The sequence below is a fragment of the Nerophis ophidion genome, linkage group LG10 (genome assembly GCF_033978795.1).
Source record: "Nerophis ophidion isolate RoL-2023_Sa linkage group LG10, RoL_Noph_v1.0, whole genome shotgun sequence".
NCBI classification, from domain to species: Eukaryota; Metazoa; Chordata; class Actinopteri; order Syngnathiformes; family Syngnathidae; genus Nerophis; species Nerophis ophidion.
In genome coordinates, this window is record NC_084620.1 from 58,453,368 (window position 1) to 58,468,649 (window position 15,282).

Below are 15,282 nucleotides of genomic sequence, written 5' to 3' on the forward strand. Positions count from 1 at the left end.
CCCTATTGAAATTGCTGTGTTTTATTATTATTCCGCACCTACGCGCTGTAATTTGACCCCCTTAACATCCTTCAAAACTCACCAAATTTGACACACACGTCGATATAGCAAACCTTCCCAACATATTAAGCAACCAATCCCCCAAAATGAAAATTGCGCTCTAGCGCCCCCTAGGAAAAAATTACAGACAAAACTGCATGTAACTTCTGTTAGGAATGTCATAGCGACATGAAACAAAAACTCTTATGTAGGTCTGACTTAGACCCAATTTTCATACACTCACTTCTTTCAGCAAAAATCTACAGGAAGTTGGCAAAAACCCCTTCAAAATAAAATTTTCGCAAAAATTGCAATTTTTGCCTCTTTGCGCTGTAATTTGACCCCTTTAAAATGCTTCAAAAGTCACCAAACTTAGCGCACACATTAGGACTGGCGAATATTGCGATCTAATGAAAAAACCAAACCCCAAATCTCAAAATTGCTTGTAACTTCCGGTAAGAATGTCGGAGAGACATGAAACAAAAACCTCTATGTAGGTCTCGCTTAGACCTACATTTCATAGATTGACAACCCCAACAAAAATCAACAGGAAGTTTGCAATCCCCCCTTCAAAACAAAAGTTTTGTAAAAAACGGTCACCTTTCTTCAAACATTATCTCCTCCGAGTGCGTTTGTTGTTTCAGCTTCAAACTCGCACAGGAGAGAGATTGAACCCTTCTGATTAAAATTATAGAACAGAGTTTTGATAAGTTCTCAGGTTTTGATTTTACGCGCCTTCAAAGAACCCCTGTGCAAAATCTCCTAAAAAATGTCATTTTTGCCTCTTTGAGCTGTTATTTGACCCCCTTAAAATGCTTCTAAACTCACCAAACTTGACACACACATCAGGTCTGGCAAAAATTGCGATCTGATGAAAAAACCTAACCTCAAAACTCAAAATTGCGCTCTACCGCCCCCCTAGGAATACAACACGGACAAACTGCTCCTAGGAAGAAAACACAGACACAACTGCTTGTAACTTCCGGTAGGAATGTCAGAGAAACATGAAACAAAAAACACTAACGACCAACGCTGCTTGCAGCTTTAATTTTCTCTAAAACTGTAGCAGGTCCATCCATGTTTTACCGCTTGTCCCTTTCGGGGTCGCGGGGAATGCTGGAGCCAATTGGGAAAAATGAAATAATAATGAAAACATTTTCTAAATAATGATTTAAGTGTGTTGTTAATGAAATATATGTTGGATTATTTCCATGACATATTTAATGATAAATTTGTCATTAAATATGTCATCCATTTATTTTTTGTAGAATCACATTTAAAAATGTATGTATTTCATGATTTAGTACACTATTAAACAAAAATAATTACCAAATAAATAATTTTACCCTTCAAAATAAAACAGCTGATTTCATGATTTGTTGGATTAGTGACATATTATTAGGGACCCAACGTCCCTTTAGGACAGAGGAGCCTATTGAATTTCTAGCGTTTTATTCTTTCTTTCTTTATTATTATTCCGCAGCTTTGAGCTGTCATTCGACCCCCTTAACATGCTTCAAAACTCACCAAATTTAACACACACATCAGGACTGGTGAACATTGTGATTTAATCAAAAAACCTAAAACCAAAGCTAAAAATTGCGCTCTAGCGCCCCCTAGGAAGAAAAAAGACCAAACTGCCTGTAACTTCCAGTAGGAATGTCGTAGGGACATGAAACAAAAACCTCTATGTAGGTCTCACTTAGACCAAGATTTCATACACTGACATCCTACAGCAAAAATCAACAAGAAGTTGGCAATTTCCCTTTCAAAACAAAAGTTTTGTAAAAACACCCACCTTTGCCTCTTTGAGCTGTAATTTGACCCGGTTAACATGCTTCAAAACTCACCAAACTGGACACACACATCAGGTCTGGCCAAAATTGCGATTTAATCAAAAAACCTAATACCAAAACTAAAAATTGCGCTCTAGCGCCCCCTAGGAAGAAAAAAGACCAAACTGCCTGTAACTTCCAGTAGGAATGTCGTAGGGACATGAAACAAAAACCTCTATGTAGGTCTCACTTAGACCTAGATTTCATACACTGACATCCTACAGCAAAAATCAACAAGAAGTTGGCAATTTCCCCTCCAAAACAAAAGTTTTGTAAAAACACCCACCTTTGCCTCTTTGAGCTGTAATTTGACCCGCTTAACATGCTTCAAAACTCACCAAACTGGACACACACATCAGGTCTGGCCAAAATTGCGATTTAATCAAAAAACCTAATACCAAAACTAAAAATTGCGCTCTAGCGCCCCCTAGGAAGAAAAAAGACCAAACTGCCTGTAACTTCCAGTAGGAATGCCGTAGCGACATGAAACAAAAACCTCTATGTAGGTCTCACTTAGACCTAGATTTCATACAGTGACATCCTACAGCAAAAATCAACAAGAAGTTGGCAATTTCCCCTTCAAAACAAAAGTTTTGTAAAAACACCCACCTTTGCCTCTTTGAGCTGTAATTTGACCCGCTTATCATGCTTCAAAACTCACCAAACTGGACACACACATTAGGACTGGCCAAAATCGCGATTTAATCAAAAAACCTAACCCCAAAACTCAAAATTGCGCTCTAGCGCCCCCTAGGAATAAAACACAGATAAAACTGCTCCTAGGAAGAAAACACAGACAAAACTGCCTGTAACTTCCGGTAGGAATGTCGTAATGACATGAAACAAAAACCTCTATGTAGGTCTCACTTAGACCTACACTGACATCCTTTAGCAAAAATCAACAGGAAGTTTGCAATTCCCTATTCAAAACAAAAGTTTTGTAAAAACCGGTCACTTTTTTTTCAAAAATGATCTCCTCTGAGCGCGTTTGTCGTGTCGGCTTCAAACTACCAAAGGAGAGAGATTGAACCCTTCTGATTAAAATTTGATGAAAGAGTTTTTATTACTGCTACAGTTCTGATTTTACGAGCCTTCAAAGAATCACTGCGCTGATGCTGCTGCGCTGCTGCCGTCTCAAGATGGCCGCTTAAAAGCAGGAAGCACCAGCGTGACCACACAATGCAGAGAAGGTAGGTAATGTGCGGGTAAAGATATGTTGACTGGGTGAAAGAAGGAGGCACCAGTTTGACTCCAAGATACAGAGAAGGTAGGTAAAGTGCAGGTAAAGATATGTTGTCTGGGTGATGGCAGGAAGCACCAGTGTGTATGGGTGATAGAAAGAAGCACCAGTTTGACCCCAGGATGCAGGGAAGGTAGGTAAAGATATGTTGAATGGGTAAAGGCAGGAAACACCAGCAAAAGTTGGTCCCGTCCATCGCTGCTTGTAGCCATGGGCCAAGGACCCTATTGAAACCGGTGCGTTTTATTATTATTCCGCACCTATGCGCTGTAATTTGACCCCCTTAACATGCTTCAAACCTCACCAAATTTGACACACACGTCGGTATAGCAAACCTTCCCAACATATTAAGCAACCAATCCCCCAAAATGAAAATTGCGCTCTAGCGCCCCCTAGGAAAAAAATACAGACAAAACTGCATGTAACTTCTGTTAGGAATTTCATAGCGACATGAAACAAAAACTCCTATGTAGGTCTGACTTAGACCCAATTTTCATACACTCACTTCTTTCAGCAAAAATCTACAGGAAGTTGGCAAAAACCCCTTCAAAATAATATTTTCGCAAAAAATGCAATTTTTGCCTCTTTCCGCTGTAATTTGACCCCTTTAAAATGCTTTAAAAGTCACCAAACTTGGCACACACATAAGGACTGGCGAATATTGCGATCTAATGAAAAAACCAAACCCCAAAACTCAAAATTGCGCTCTAGCGCTATTTTTGAATAAAACACTGAAAAAACTGCTCCTAGGAAGAAAACAGACAAAATTGCTTGTAACTTCCGGTAAGAATGTCTGAGAGAAATGAAACAAAAACCTCTATGTAGGTCTCGCTTAGACCTACTTTTCATAGATTGACAACCCCCATGAAAAATCAACAGGAAGTTTGCAATCCCCCCTTCAAAACAAAAGTTTTGTAAAAACCGGTCACCTTTCTTCAAACATTATCTCCTCCGAGTGAGTTTGTTGTTTTGGCTTCAAACTCGCACAGGAGAGAGATTGAACCCTTTTGATTAAAAGTATAGAACAGAGTTTTAATAAGTTCTCAGGTTTTGATTTTACGCGCCTTCAAAGAACCCCTGTACAAAGTCTCCTAAAAAATGTCATTTTTGCCTCTTTGAGCTGTTATTTGATCCCCTTAAAATGCTTCTAAACTCACCAAACTTGACACACACATCAGGTCTGGCAAAAATTGCGATCTGATGAAAAAACCTAACCTCAAAACTCAAAATTGCGCTCTACCGCCCCCTTAGGAATACAACACGGACAAACTGCTCCTAGGAAGAAAACGCAGACAAAACTGCTTGTAACTTCCGTTAGGAATGTCAGAGAGACATGAAACAAAAAACACTATGTAGGTCTCACTTAGACCTACATTTTAATAATTAACATACTTTAGCAAAAATAAACAGAAAGTTTGATATTTTCACTTCAATACAACAAGTGCATTACTTTCACAATGCATTAGATTGTCAAAATAGTGGCTCCAAGGCGTCTTCTAACGCTTATCCGGCCGTGGGTCTCGGGGGCAGCAGCCAAAGGCGGACCCGACCAACGCTGCTAGCAGCTTTAATTATTATTGTATTTGTCAAGTCAACCATCAAAGCGTTAAAAAAATATTTTAAAAAAAGGGTTAGGGGTAACAGTGAGTCTTAAGTTTAAAAAAAACAAAAAAACTTTTTTTCTTTAAACGTGGGACTTCCCGCAGGCCGTGGTTTGCGGACCCCTGGGTTAAATACACATGTATCACTTGTGATACATTTGGCATTGTGGGGTTAAATATGGAGGTTGACGTAGCTGACCGGCTTGCAAACCACGTCTCTCGCCCCAGAACCTGGTGATGTTCCTCAGCCTGCTGGTAGCCTGGGTGATCCCGGACATCCCCAAAACCATCGTGGAGCAGCTGAAGCGCGAGAAGAAGCTGCTGGTGGACGTCTTCTTGCGAGAGGAGAAGGACAAGTTGCAGCTCATCCAGAGTCTCTTCGCCAAGGACGCCCCCTTCCCCCTCCCGGGCCGCTACAGCACCCTGCCCCAGTGCGGGGACTCGGGAGCAGGGGGGCCCCGGGCCAGGTGCAGGGCGGCCAGTTTCGGCTCGTCCAGCAGGAATGAGAACTCCAGACACACGGCCGTGTGAGCTTCGAACCTGGAACTTTGTCTTCTTCTCACCTGACCGACGTTCATCCTTCATTCCACTTCGTGAGGCTCCCGGCTTCATAGCGTAGACCAGCAATAATCCTCAACACCCGTGTAGATCCTAACTTCTGGGGACACAAACCATGTTCCTTGTGGGTCTGGATGAAGGTTTGCCTGGTTCCTGTGAGAATCCTGCGCCTGGCCCAAGCATTAAGGAGTGGGACTATCCCACTCAAATGACCAGCAGGTAGCGTATGTGAGCAGATAATACTGCATCATCCCTTTCTCCGTCTGACTTAGCAGGTCTTCACTTGGAGGGAACGCCATCCCGCCGCAAGTGAGGGACTCATCCAGACTTTCTCGACTAGACTTGTAGCAGTTTTTCCTCATTAGTGGAGGAGCTTCCTGAAACTATTTATTCTTTGTATGCCTGGGTGTCCAAAGTCAGTCTCCTGCCAACCAGCACAGCTTCTTGTGTCGTCTCTCTGCATATTATTTACAAAACAATCACTATTGATTATGATGAGATATTACACAATTATGTTGATGTTTTCTTCAGATAGTTTAGTTTATATCGACACACACGGGATGACTTTGCCATCATTTCACACACATCATTTCCTCATTTTTTAAGCAGTATCGTCTCAAACTGCCATACCAGGTACATCCATCCATCATCTTCCGCTTATCCGAGGTCGGGTCGCGGGGGCAAAAGCCTAAGCAGGGAAACCCAGACTTCCCTCTCTCCAGCCACTTCGTCTAGCTCTTCCCGGGGGATCCCGAGGCGTTCCCAGGCCAGCCGGGAGACATAGTCTTCCCAACGTGTCCTGGGTCTTCCCCGTGGCCTCCTACCGGTTGGACGTGCCCTAAACACCTCCCTAGGGAGGCGTTCGGGTGGCATCCTGACCAGATGCCCGAACCACCTCATCTGGCTCCTCTCCATGTGGAGGAGCAGCGGCTTTACTTTGAGTTCCTCCCGGATGGCAGAGCTTCTCACCCTATCTCTAAGGGAGAGGAAACTCATTTGGGCCGCTTGTACCCGTGATCTTATCCTTTCGGTCATGACCCAAAGCTCATGACCATAGGTGAGGATGGGAACGTAGATCGACCGGTAAATTGAGAGCTTTGCCTTCCGGCTCAGCTCCTTCTTCACCACAACGGATCGGTACAACGTCCGCATTACTGAAGACGCCGCACCGATCCGCCTGTCGATCTCACCATCCACTCTTCCCTCACTCGTGAACAAGACTCCTAGGTACTTGAACTCCTCCACTTGGGGCAGGGTCTCTTCGCCCAATCCGGAGATGGCATTCCACCCTTTTCCGGGCGAGAACCATGGACTCGGACTTGGAGGTGCTGATTCTCATTCCGGTCGCTTCATACTCTGATGCGAACCGATCCAGTGAGAGCTGAAGATCCCTGTCAGATGAAGCCATCAGGACCACATCATCTGCAAAAAGCAGAGACCTAATCCTGCGGTCACCAAACCGGAACCCCTCAACGCCTTGACTGTGCCTAGAAATTCTGTCCATAAAAGTTATGAACAGAATCTGTGACAAAGGACAGCCTTGGCGGAGTCCAACCCTCACTGGAAATGTGTTCGACTTACTGCCGGCAATGCGGACCAAGCTCTGGCACTGATCGTACAGGGAGCGGACCGCCACAATCAGACAGTCCGATACCCCATACTCTCTGAGCACTCCCCACAGGACTTCCCGAGGGACACGGTCCAATGCCTTCTCCAAGTCCACAAAGCACATGTAGACTGGTTGGGCAAACTCCCATGCACCCTCAAGAACCCTGCCGAGAGTATAGAGCTGGTCCACAGTTCCACGACCAGGACGAAAACCACACTGTTCCTCCTGAATTCGAGGTTCGACTATCCGGCGTAGCCTCCTCTCCAGTACACCTGAATAAACCTTACCGGGAAGGCTGAGGAGTGTGATCCCACGATAGTTGGAACACACCCTCCGGTCCCCCTTCTTAAAGAGAGGAACCACCACCCCCGGTCTGCCAATACCAGGTACAGTCCTGCTCAAAAGTGTACGTACACTTGTAAAGAACATAATGTCATGGCTGTCTGGACTTTCCAATCATTTTTTTTATTTTTTTTGTGATGTAGTGATCGGAGCACATACTTGTCGCTCACAAAACGTTTATGAATTCATTATGGCTCGACTGAAAATGTGAGCAATCAAAAGTATACGTACAGCAGGGGTGTCCAAAGTGCGGCCCGCAGCTAATTGTTTAGCGGCCCACCACACATTTTGCAAAAATGGCAAAATTTGATAGTATTGCAAAAATAAATTAAAAAAAAGTGGAATGAGGTCAAATCTAATGAGAAAAATTGGCAATGTTGACACAAAGCTGCCATGCAAGCAGTTTTTTTTTGTTCCTTTTGTCTTTATATTATTTTTTTTCCCATTGCTCAAAAAAAAAAACGACAAAAAAAACCTGTTAGAATGAATTATTAGTTAAAACTGATCACTTTAAAATGTTTTATGTGGAAAAATATGTGGTTGCCATATAAAAACATCAAAGTTTTGACAAAAGAGCATAAAACAAACAAAATAATAGTTCAGACTTAAAATCGACAGATATATCGGAAGTTGATCTTGAAATTTAAGTGTTAAAAGTAAAAAAATAAATGAGTGGGGAATCTTTCAAATCTCAAATATATTTAGTAGGATTTTATTTCACTTTTCACTGTGATTACTCAAAAATATTAAATAATTAAAATCAATGGTGTCCTGCATTATTGATCTTTGAGGGCTTTAATTGCTAAATAAAGGAACTCCATCCATCCATCCATCTTCTTCCGCTTATCCGAGGTCGGGTCGCGGGGGCAACAGCCTAAGCAGGGAAACCCAGACTTCCCTCTCCCCAGCCACTTCGTCTAGCTCTTCCCGGGGGATCCCGAGGCGTTCCCAGGCCAGCCGGGGGACATAGTCTTCCCAACGTGTCCTGGGTCTTCCCGGTGGCCTCCTACCGGTTGGACGTGCCCGAACACCTCCCTAGGGAGGTGTTCGGGTGGCATCCTGACCAGATGCCCGAACCACCTCACCTGGCTCCTCTCCATGTGGAGAAGCAGCGGCTTTACTTTGAGTTCCTCCCGGATGGCAGAGCTTCTCACCCTATCTCTAAGGGGGAGACCCAAACTCATTTGGGCCGCTTGTACCCGTGATCTTATCCTTTCGGTCATGACCCAAAGCTCATGACCATAGGTGAGGATGGGAACGTAGATCGACCGGTAAATTGAGAGCTTTGTCTTCCGGCTCAGCTCCTTCTTCACCACAACGGATCCATACAACGTCCGCATTTAAGGAACTCTCCTGAAGGAATCAATAAAGTGCTATCCATCCATCTAAATACTTCATATTTCAGTTTTACTATAAAAACAAAGTTGTCTTTGACAGAAAACGCGTAAAACCTTATTTGTTTTACTTTATATCAACCTCAAGTTGGGGGAGGAGACCCTGCCCCAAGTGGAGGAGTTCAAGTACCTAGGAGTCTTGTTCACGAGTGGATGGTGAGATCGACAGGCGGATCGGTGCGGCGTCTTCAGTAATGCGGACGTTGTATTTATCCGTTGTGGTGAAGAAGGAGCTGAGCCGGAAGGCAAAGCTCTCAATTTACCGGTCGATCTACGTTCCCATCCTCACCTATGGTCATGAGCTTTGGGTCATGACCGAAAGGATAAGATCACGGGTACAAGCGGCCCTCTCCCTTAGAGATAGGGTGAGAAGCTCTGTCATCCGGGAGGAACTCAAAGTAAAGCCGCTGCTCCTTCAAATCGAGAGGAGCCAGGACAAGTTGGGAAGACTATGTCTCCCGGCTGGCCTGGGAACGCCTCGGGATCCTCCGGGAAGAGCTAGACCAAGTGGCTGGGGAGAGGGAAGTCTGGGCTTCCCTGCTTGGGCTGCTGTCCCCGTGACCCGACCTCTGATAAGCGGAAGAAGATGGATGGATGGCAACCTCAAGTTGATATAGAGATTTACTGTAAAAGTTAAATAAAAAATGATAATAATAATTTGACTTATTTTTAACATTTTAGTGACTGAGACCCTCTAAGGATAAAAAAAAAAAATCCATGTATTTTGTTATGGTTTGAAAATGAAAAATATCAAAATGGCCCCCGCATGCTTTAATTGGTGGAAAAAGTTTGGACACCCCTGACATACAGCAATGTTCATATTTGCTTACATGTCCCTTGGCAAGTTTACCTGCAATAAGGTGCTTTTGCTAACCATCCACAAGCTTCTGCTCACATTTTTCACCACAAAATTGCTGCAGTTCAGCTAAATGTGTTGCTTTTCTGACATGGACTTGTTTCTTCAGCATTGTCCACACCTCAGGACTTTGGGAAGGCCATTCTACAACTTTCATTCCAGCCTGATTTAGCCACATGATCACAAGATAAGGAGGAAAGTTCTGTGGTCAGATGAAACAAAAATGGATCGTGAACTCGATCGTGGCGTCGCTCCCGGCACGTCCCCGCCTCCTCGCCGCCATCTTGGGCCGGGCTCCGGCGTGCCCTACCTCGCTGCTCGTTCGCCGGCTCTGCCTCTCCACAATCGCATTTTCAGTACAGCCATAATAAATTCATCAAAGAAGCAAAGTTAATTTGTGACCGAGTATGTGCTCCGATCACTACATCACAAAAAAAATAAGAAATGATCGGAAAGTCAAGACAGCCATGACGTCATGTTCTTCACAAGTGTACGTACACTTTTGACCATATGCTTCCCTACACTTCCTGTGCACTCCCAGCTGGACCAGCTTTGTTCTTTTTTAGTATATTCTAACCACTTTTACCTGCACCCTGTTTCCAGTCCTCGCATCTTTTTGGTCACCATACATCCCTCCATGGAAAAAGTTTGGACACCCCTTGTTTTACTCTTGTTTTTTTATTTCCAAGGCTTGCGTCATCATTCTGTGGCCACGCCTCTTTCTGCGCTGAGCTAAACTTATGTACAGTAGTTTGTGTTCATGGACACACTCCGGTCTCTTTACATAGTTCCTGCAACGTGTCCTTTGCAGCCCCGAGGCCTGGTATCGCCATGACGACAGAGCGTGGGTGTCATTTCAATATTATTGTATGAAATGTTACGTTTATTCTAAGGTTCTTTTTCTATTTATCCTTTGCCTTTTATGACTCCAAATAGACAACGATGAAAATTAGGAACAATAAACCGGTGAGAAGGATGTGGATTCTTGTGTACACCTTCATTTTATTTATTGTCAAACTCAGTCCTTTTATGTGGCCCGCGAAAGCTTGGAAAAATGGGTTTCAATAAAATACTTTTTTTGTTGTTTTCTAAATGCATTCGTTCTTTAAATTTTGACTGAAAAAAAATGCATATTTTAAACTTGAATATTATCTCATTTAAAACCTCTTCTCACTCCGGCACTTACCAAAGGCATGCAGTAAAAAATTTGAGTGGGATGTAAGCTTGGACCTTATATCCTACTGAATAGCTCTTAATCTTCTTCCCTTTATGAGATTTCAAATTACCGGTATTGAAATCAGCCTCCTCCATTTTGAAAATGATGAATGGGGAAGTATCACGAGTTTGACCCGGCGGTAATACTAAGCATGCACTAATTGTGAATTGTATTTTATATAGCACTTTTCTCAAGTGATTCAAAGCGCTTTACATAGTGACACCCAATATCTAAGTTACATTTAAACCAGTGTGGGTGGCACTGGGAGCAGGTGGGTAAAGTGTCTTGCCCAAGGACACAACGGCAGTGACTAGGATGGCGGAAGCGGGAATCGAACCTGCAACCCTCAAGTTGCTGGCACGGCCACTCTACCAACCGAGCTATGCCGCCTAATTCTTTTGCAAAGCGAGTTTTACCCGGCAGTAATTCAAGGCAGGCGCATACTATGTGCTCTGGCGGCAATTCAAGGGGCAAGGATGAAAGATTCGTGGATGAGGAAAGTGAGAGTTAAGGACTAGAAAAAAAGAAAAAAAAACTAGACGGCAGAGCGATTCAGATGTTATTAGACAGATTTACTAAGCTAATTGGGACGGCGTGGCGCAGTGGGAGAGTGGCCGTGCGCAACCCGAGAGTCCCTGGTTCAAATCCCACCTAGTACCAACCTCGTCATGTCCGTTGTGTCCTGAGCAAGACACTTCACCCTTGCTCCTGATGGGTGCTGGTTGGCGCCTTGCATGGCAGCTCCCTCCATCAGTGTGTGAATGGGTAAATGTGGAAGTAGTGTCAAAGCGCTTTGAGTACCTTGAAGGTAGAAAAGCGCTATACAAGTACAACCCATTTAATTCTGGAAAATCCCTTATCTGCTTATTGTGTTACTAGTGTTTTAGTGAGATTATATGGTTGCACCTGTACAACCTGAAAGTTGGAGGGGTGTGGTGACCGCCAGTGTCTCCGAGGGAAGTCACGTGTCTCAACGAGCAGAGGCAGCCGATGCTTCCTCCACAGTGGAAGCATCCAACGGTTGGGGGCGGCCGGTGGGAGGAGGCAAGAGAGTCCGCAGCTGCCTCTTTGACGGGTGCAGGAGGAACGACGCAAGCTCTCCGCTCATGTCTACGGTAAGAGCCGACTTATTGCCAACATTTTATCACCGAAACTTGCTGGTTGACATGTGGTAGGGAACCATGTCGGCTTGACCACTCTGTTCCATAGTAAAGCTTCACCGTCATCTTTCGGGAACGTAAACACTGGCTCTGTTTGTGTTCCTAAAGGCGGCCGCAATGCACCGCTTCCCACCTACATCTTTCTTCTTTGACGTCTCCATTATTAATTGAACAAATTGCGAAAGATTCAGCAACACAGATGTCCAGAATACTGTGGAATTATGCGATGAAAAGAGACGACTTATAGATGTTTCTGTTTGGATGTCTCTACTAACGCTTGTCACATTTCTTTGGAAATACAAAATGAGCACTCAGCAATTACTCCTACTTTGGCCGCTCTTGTAATACAAATACAAGTTTGTTCCAACAGAGACATACCTATTTTTGTTTTATAAAGAACTCGGCATTCTTTACATTCCACTTCATAGCCTGCAGCTAATCGTTTGCCGGCCCTCCACACATTCTGCAAAGATTGCAAAATTGATAGTATTGCAAAAATAAATACAAAAATTCAAAAAAAAAAAGTGGAATGAGGTGAAATCTAATGAGAAAAAGTGGCAATGTTGACACAAAGCTGCCATGCAAGCAGTTTTTTTGTTCCTTTTGTCTTTATATTCTTTTTTTTTTTTCACCGCTAAAAAAAAACAAACATAAAAATCTATGTTATAATGAATTTTTACTTAAAAATGATCACTTTACAATGTTATATGTGCAAAAAATATTGTATATGTTCTGTGTTTGCCATATAAAAACAACAAAGTTTTGACAAAAGAGCATAAAACAAACAAAATAATAGTTCAAACTTAAAATCGACATCGGAAGTTGATCTTGAAATTGAAGTGTTAAAAGTAAAAAAAAAAAAAAAAAATCATAATAAAAATGCATCACTTTATGAGTGGGGAACCTTTCGCATCTCAAATATATTTAGTAGGATTTTATTGAACTTTTCACTGTGATTACTCCAAAATATTAAATAATAAAATCAAAAGTGTCCTGCATTATTGATCTTTGAGGGCTTTAATTTCCAAATATAGTAACTCTCCTGAAGGAATCAATATATAAATACTGCATATTTATTTTTTTATTTATTTTATTTATTTATTTTGGCAATCTTCACATAAAACAAAGAACAACAACAAAAAAGAGAAAAACAAAAAACAAACACTCATTTGAGCAATGATTGAGCCGAAAGGGTGTACGTTGAAGCAACGTTTATATAAACCTACCCCATCACAACAAGAACAAGGTTCAAAATATATAAAATCTAAAACATGCTTCACTTGTATTACTTTTTTTTTTAAACAATATATGAGCAACATATACGTAGCACACGTCTCATATACACAGTTTAACATTTAAATCAAACATATACATTTGTACACTTTTATATATATATATATATATATATATATATATATATATTATCCATCCATCCATCTTCTTCTGCTTATCCGAGGTCGGGTCGCGGGGGCAGCAGCCTAAGCAGGGAAGCCCAGACTTCCCTCTCCCCAGCCCCTTCGTCCAGCTCTTCCCGGGAAGAGCTATACATATTATATATACACAATTTATTTAAATTCCATATACTGCATATTTTAGTTTTATTATAAAAAAAACAAAGTTGTCTTTGACAGAAAAGGCATAAAACCTTATTTGTTTTACTTTATATCAACCTCAAGTCCATATAGAGATTTACTGTAAGCATTAAATAAAACATAATAATAATAATTTTGAACATTTTAGTGACTGAGATCCTCTATGCTCCCCAGGAGCCCTAAGGATTATAAAAAAACAAAAATCAATATATTTGAAAATGCTTAAATTTTTCCGTCTGCGGCCCTCTGTGGAAAAAGTTTGGACTACTTCTACTGAAATACACAAGCTGCATTCAGGGTAACGGGACATTTGAGCGTCAATAAACTGTCCAGTTTTACAACTCAAACAGCAATTGCGAGATTTCCCAGGTTCGCTGAACGTCTCACCGGCATCTTACATTGTGGCACCTGTGTATTGTAGACGAGTCAGAAGATAAATGCTTCTATAAGAAGGAGAATTTGTTTTGAGAGCTGCTGTGTCTCATTTGATGTCATGTCTTCCTCAATTCATAACAAGTATATCAAACGTGGGACTTCTGCTTCAATCTTTATTCCACTAGTTCATAATCACTTCCGGTGTGGTGGTGTACTTAAGTGTATTTATTTAAAAGCATGGCCATGCTATCCTCGCCTAAACAAATATTTATTCATGACTGAAGAGATATTAACTATAAGCCACACGGTGCCCGTAAGGACCAGATGAGTCGCCCGCTGGCCTGTTCTAAAAATAGCTCAAATAGCAGCACTTACCAGTGAGCTGCCTCTATTTTTTTTAATTGTATTTATTTACTAGCAAGCTGGTCTCGCTTTGCTGGACATTTTTAATTCTAAGAGAGACAAAACTCAAATAGAATTTGAAAACCCAAGAAAATATTTGAAAGACTTGGTCTTCACTTGTTTAAATAAATTCATTTATTTTTTTACTTTGCTTCTTATAACTTTCAGGAAGATAATTTTAGAGGAAAAAAATACAACCTTAAAAATGAATTTAGGATTTTTAAACACATATGCCTGTTTACCTTTTAAATTCCTTCCTCTTCTTTCCTGACAATTTAAATCAATGTTCAAGTAAATTCATATTTATTATTGTAAAGAATAATAAATACATTTTAATTCTTCATTTTTAGCTTCTGTTTTTTTCCACGAAGAATATTTGTGAAATATTTCTTCAAACTTATTATGATTAAAATAAAAAAAAATGATTCTGGAAAATCTAGAAATCCGTAGAATCAAATTTAAATCTTATTTCAAAGTCTTTTGAATTTCTTTTAAAAATTTTCTTCCGGAAAATCCAGAAGAAATAATGATTTGTCCGTGTTAGAAATATATCCATCCATTTCCTACTGTTTATTCCCTTTGGGGTCACAGGGGGCGCTGGTGCCTATCTCAGCTACAATCGGGCGGAAGGCGGCATACACCCTGGACAAGACGCCACCTCATCGCAGTGTTAGAAAAATAGCTTAGTCCAATTTGTTATATATTCTAACAAAGTGCAGATTGGATTTTAACCTATTAAAAACATGTCATCAAAATTCTAAAATTACTAATGATGTTCTGTAAACAGTTTTAAAAATTTTTTTCCAAAAGATTCGAATTAGCTAGTTTTTCTCTTCATTTTTTTCCGGTTGAATTTTGAATTTTAAAGAGTCGAAATTGACGATAAACTATGTTTCAAAATGTAATTTTAATTTTTTTCCTGTTTTCTCCTCTTTTAAACCGTTCAATTAAGTGTTTTTTCATCATTTATACAAAAAAACTTTCCGTAAAAGGAAAAAAAATGTACGACGGAATGACAGACAGAAATACCAATTATATATATATATATATATATATATATATA

The 15,282-nt window shown here is 41.4% G+C and overlaps 1 protein-coding gene across 2 annotated transcripts in view; it reads left to right on the forward strand.

Moving 5' to 3' along the window:
• The window catches only part of ano2b (anoctamin 2b), a 176,693-nt gene extending 170,313 nt beyond the window's left edge, over nucleotides 1–6,380 (forward strand). The window contains exon 26 of one of the 2 annotated variants that reach the window (XM_061914224.1): nucleotides 4,944–6,380. In XM_061914224.1, coding sequence (XP_061770208.1) covers nucleotides 4,944–5,246 — 303 coding nt within the window. In that variant the 3' untranslated portion in view covers nucleotides 5,247–6,380. The remainder of the gene's footprint in view (nucleotides 1–4,943) is intronic. The other variant, XM_061914225.1, reaches the window with a different exon arrangement.
• Nucleotides 6,381–15,282: the final 8,902 nt, after the last annotated feature.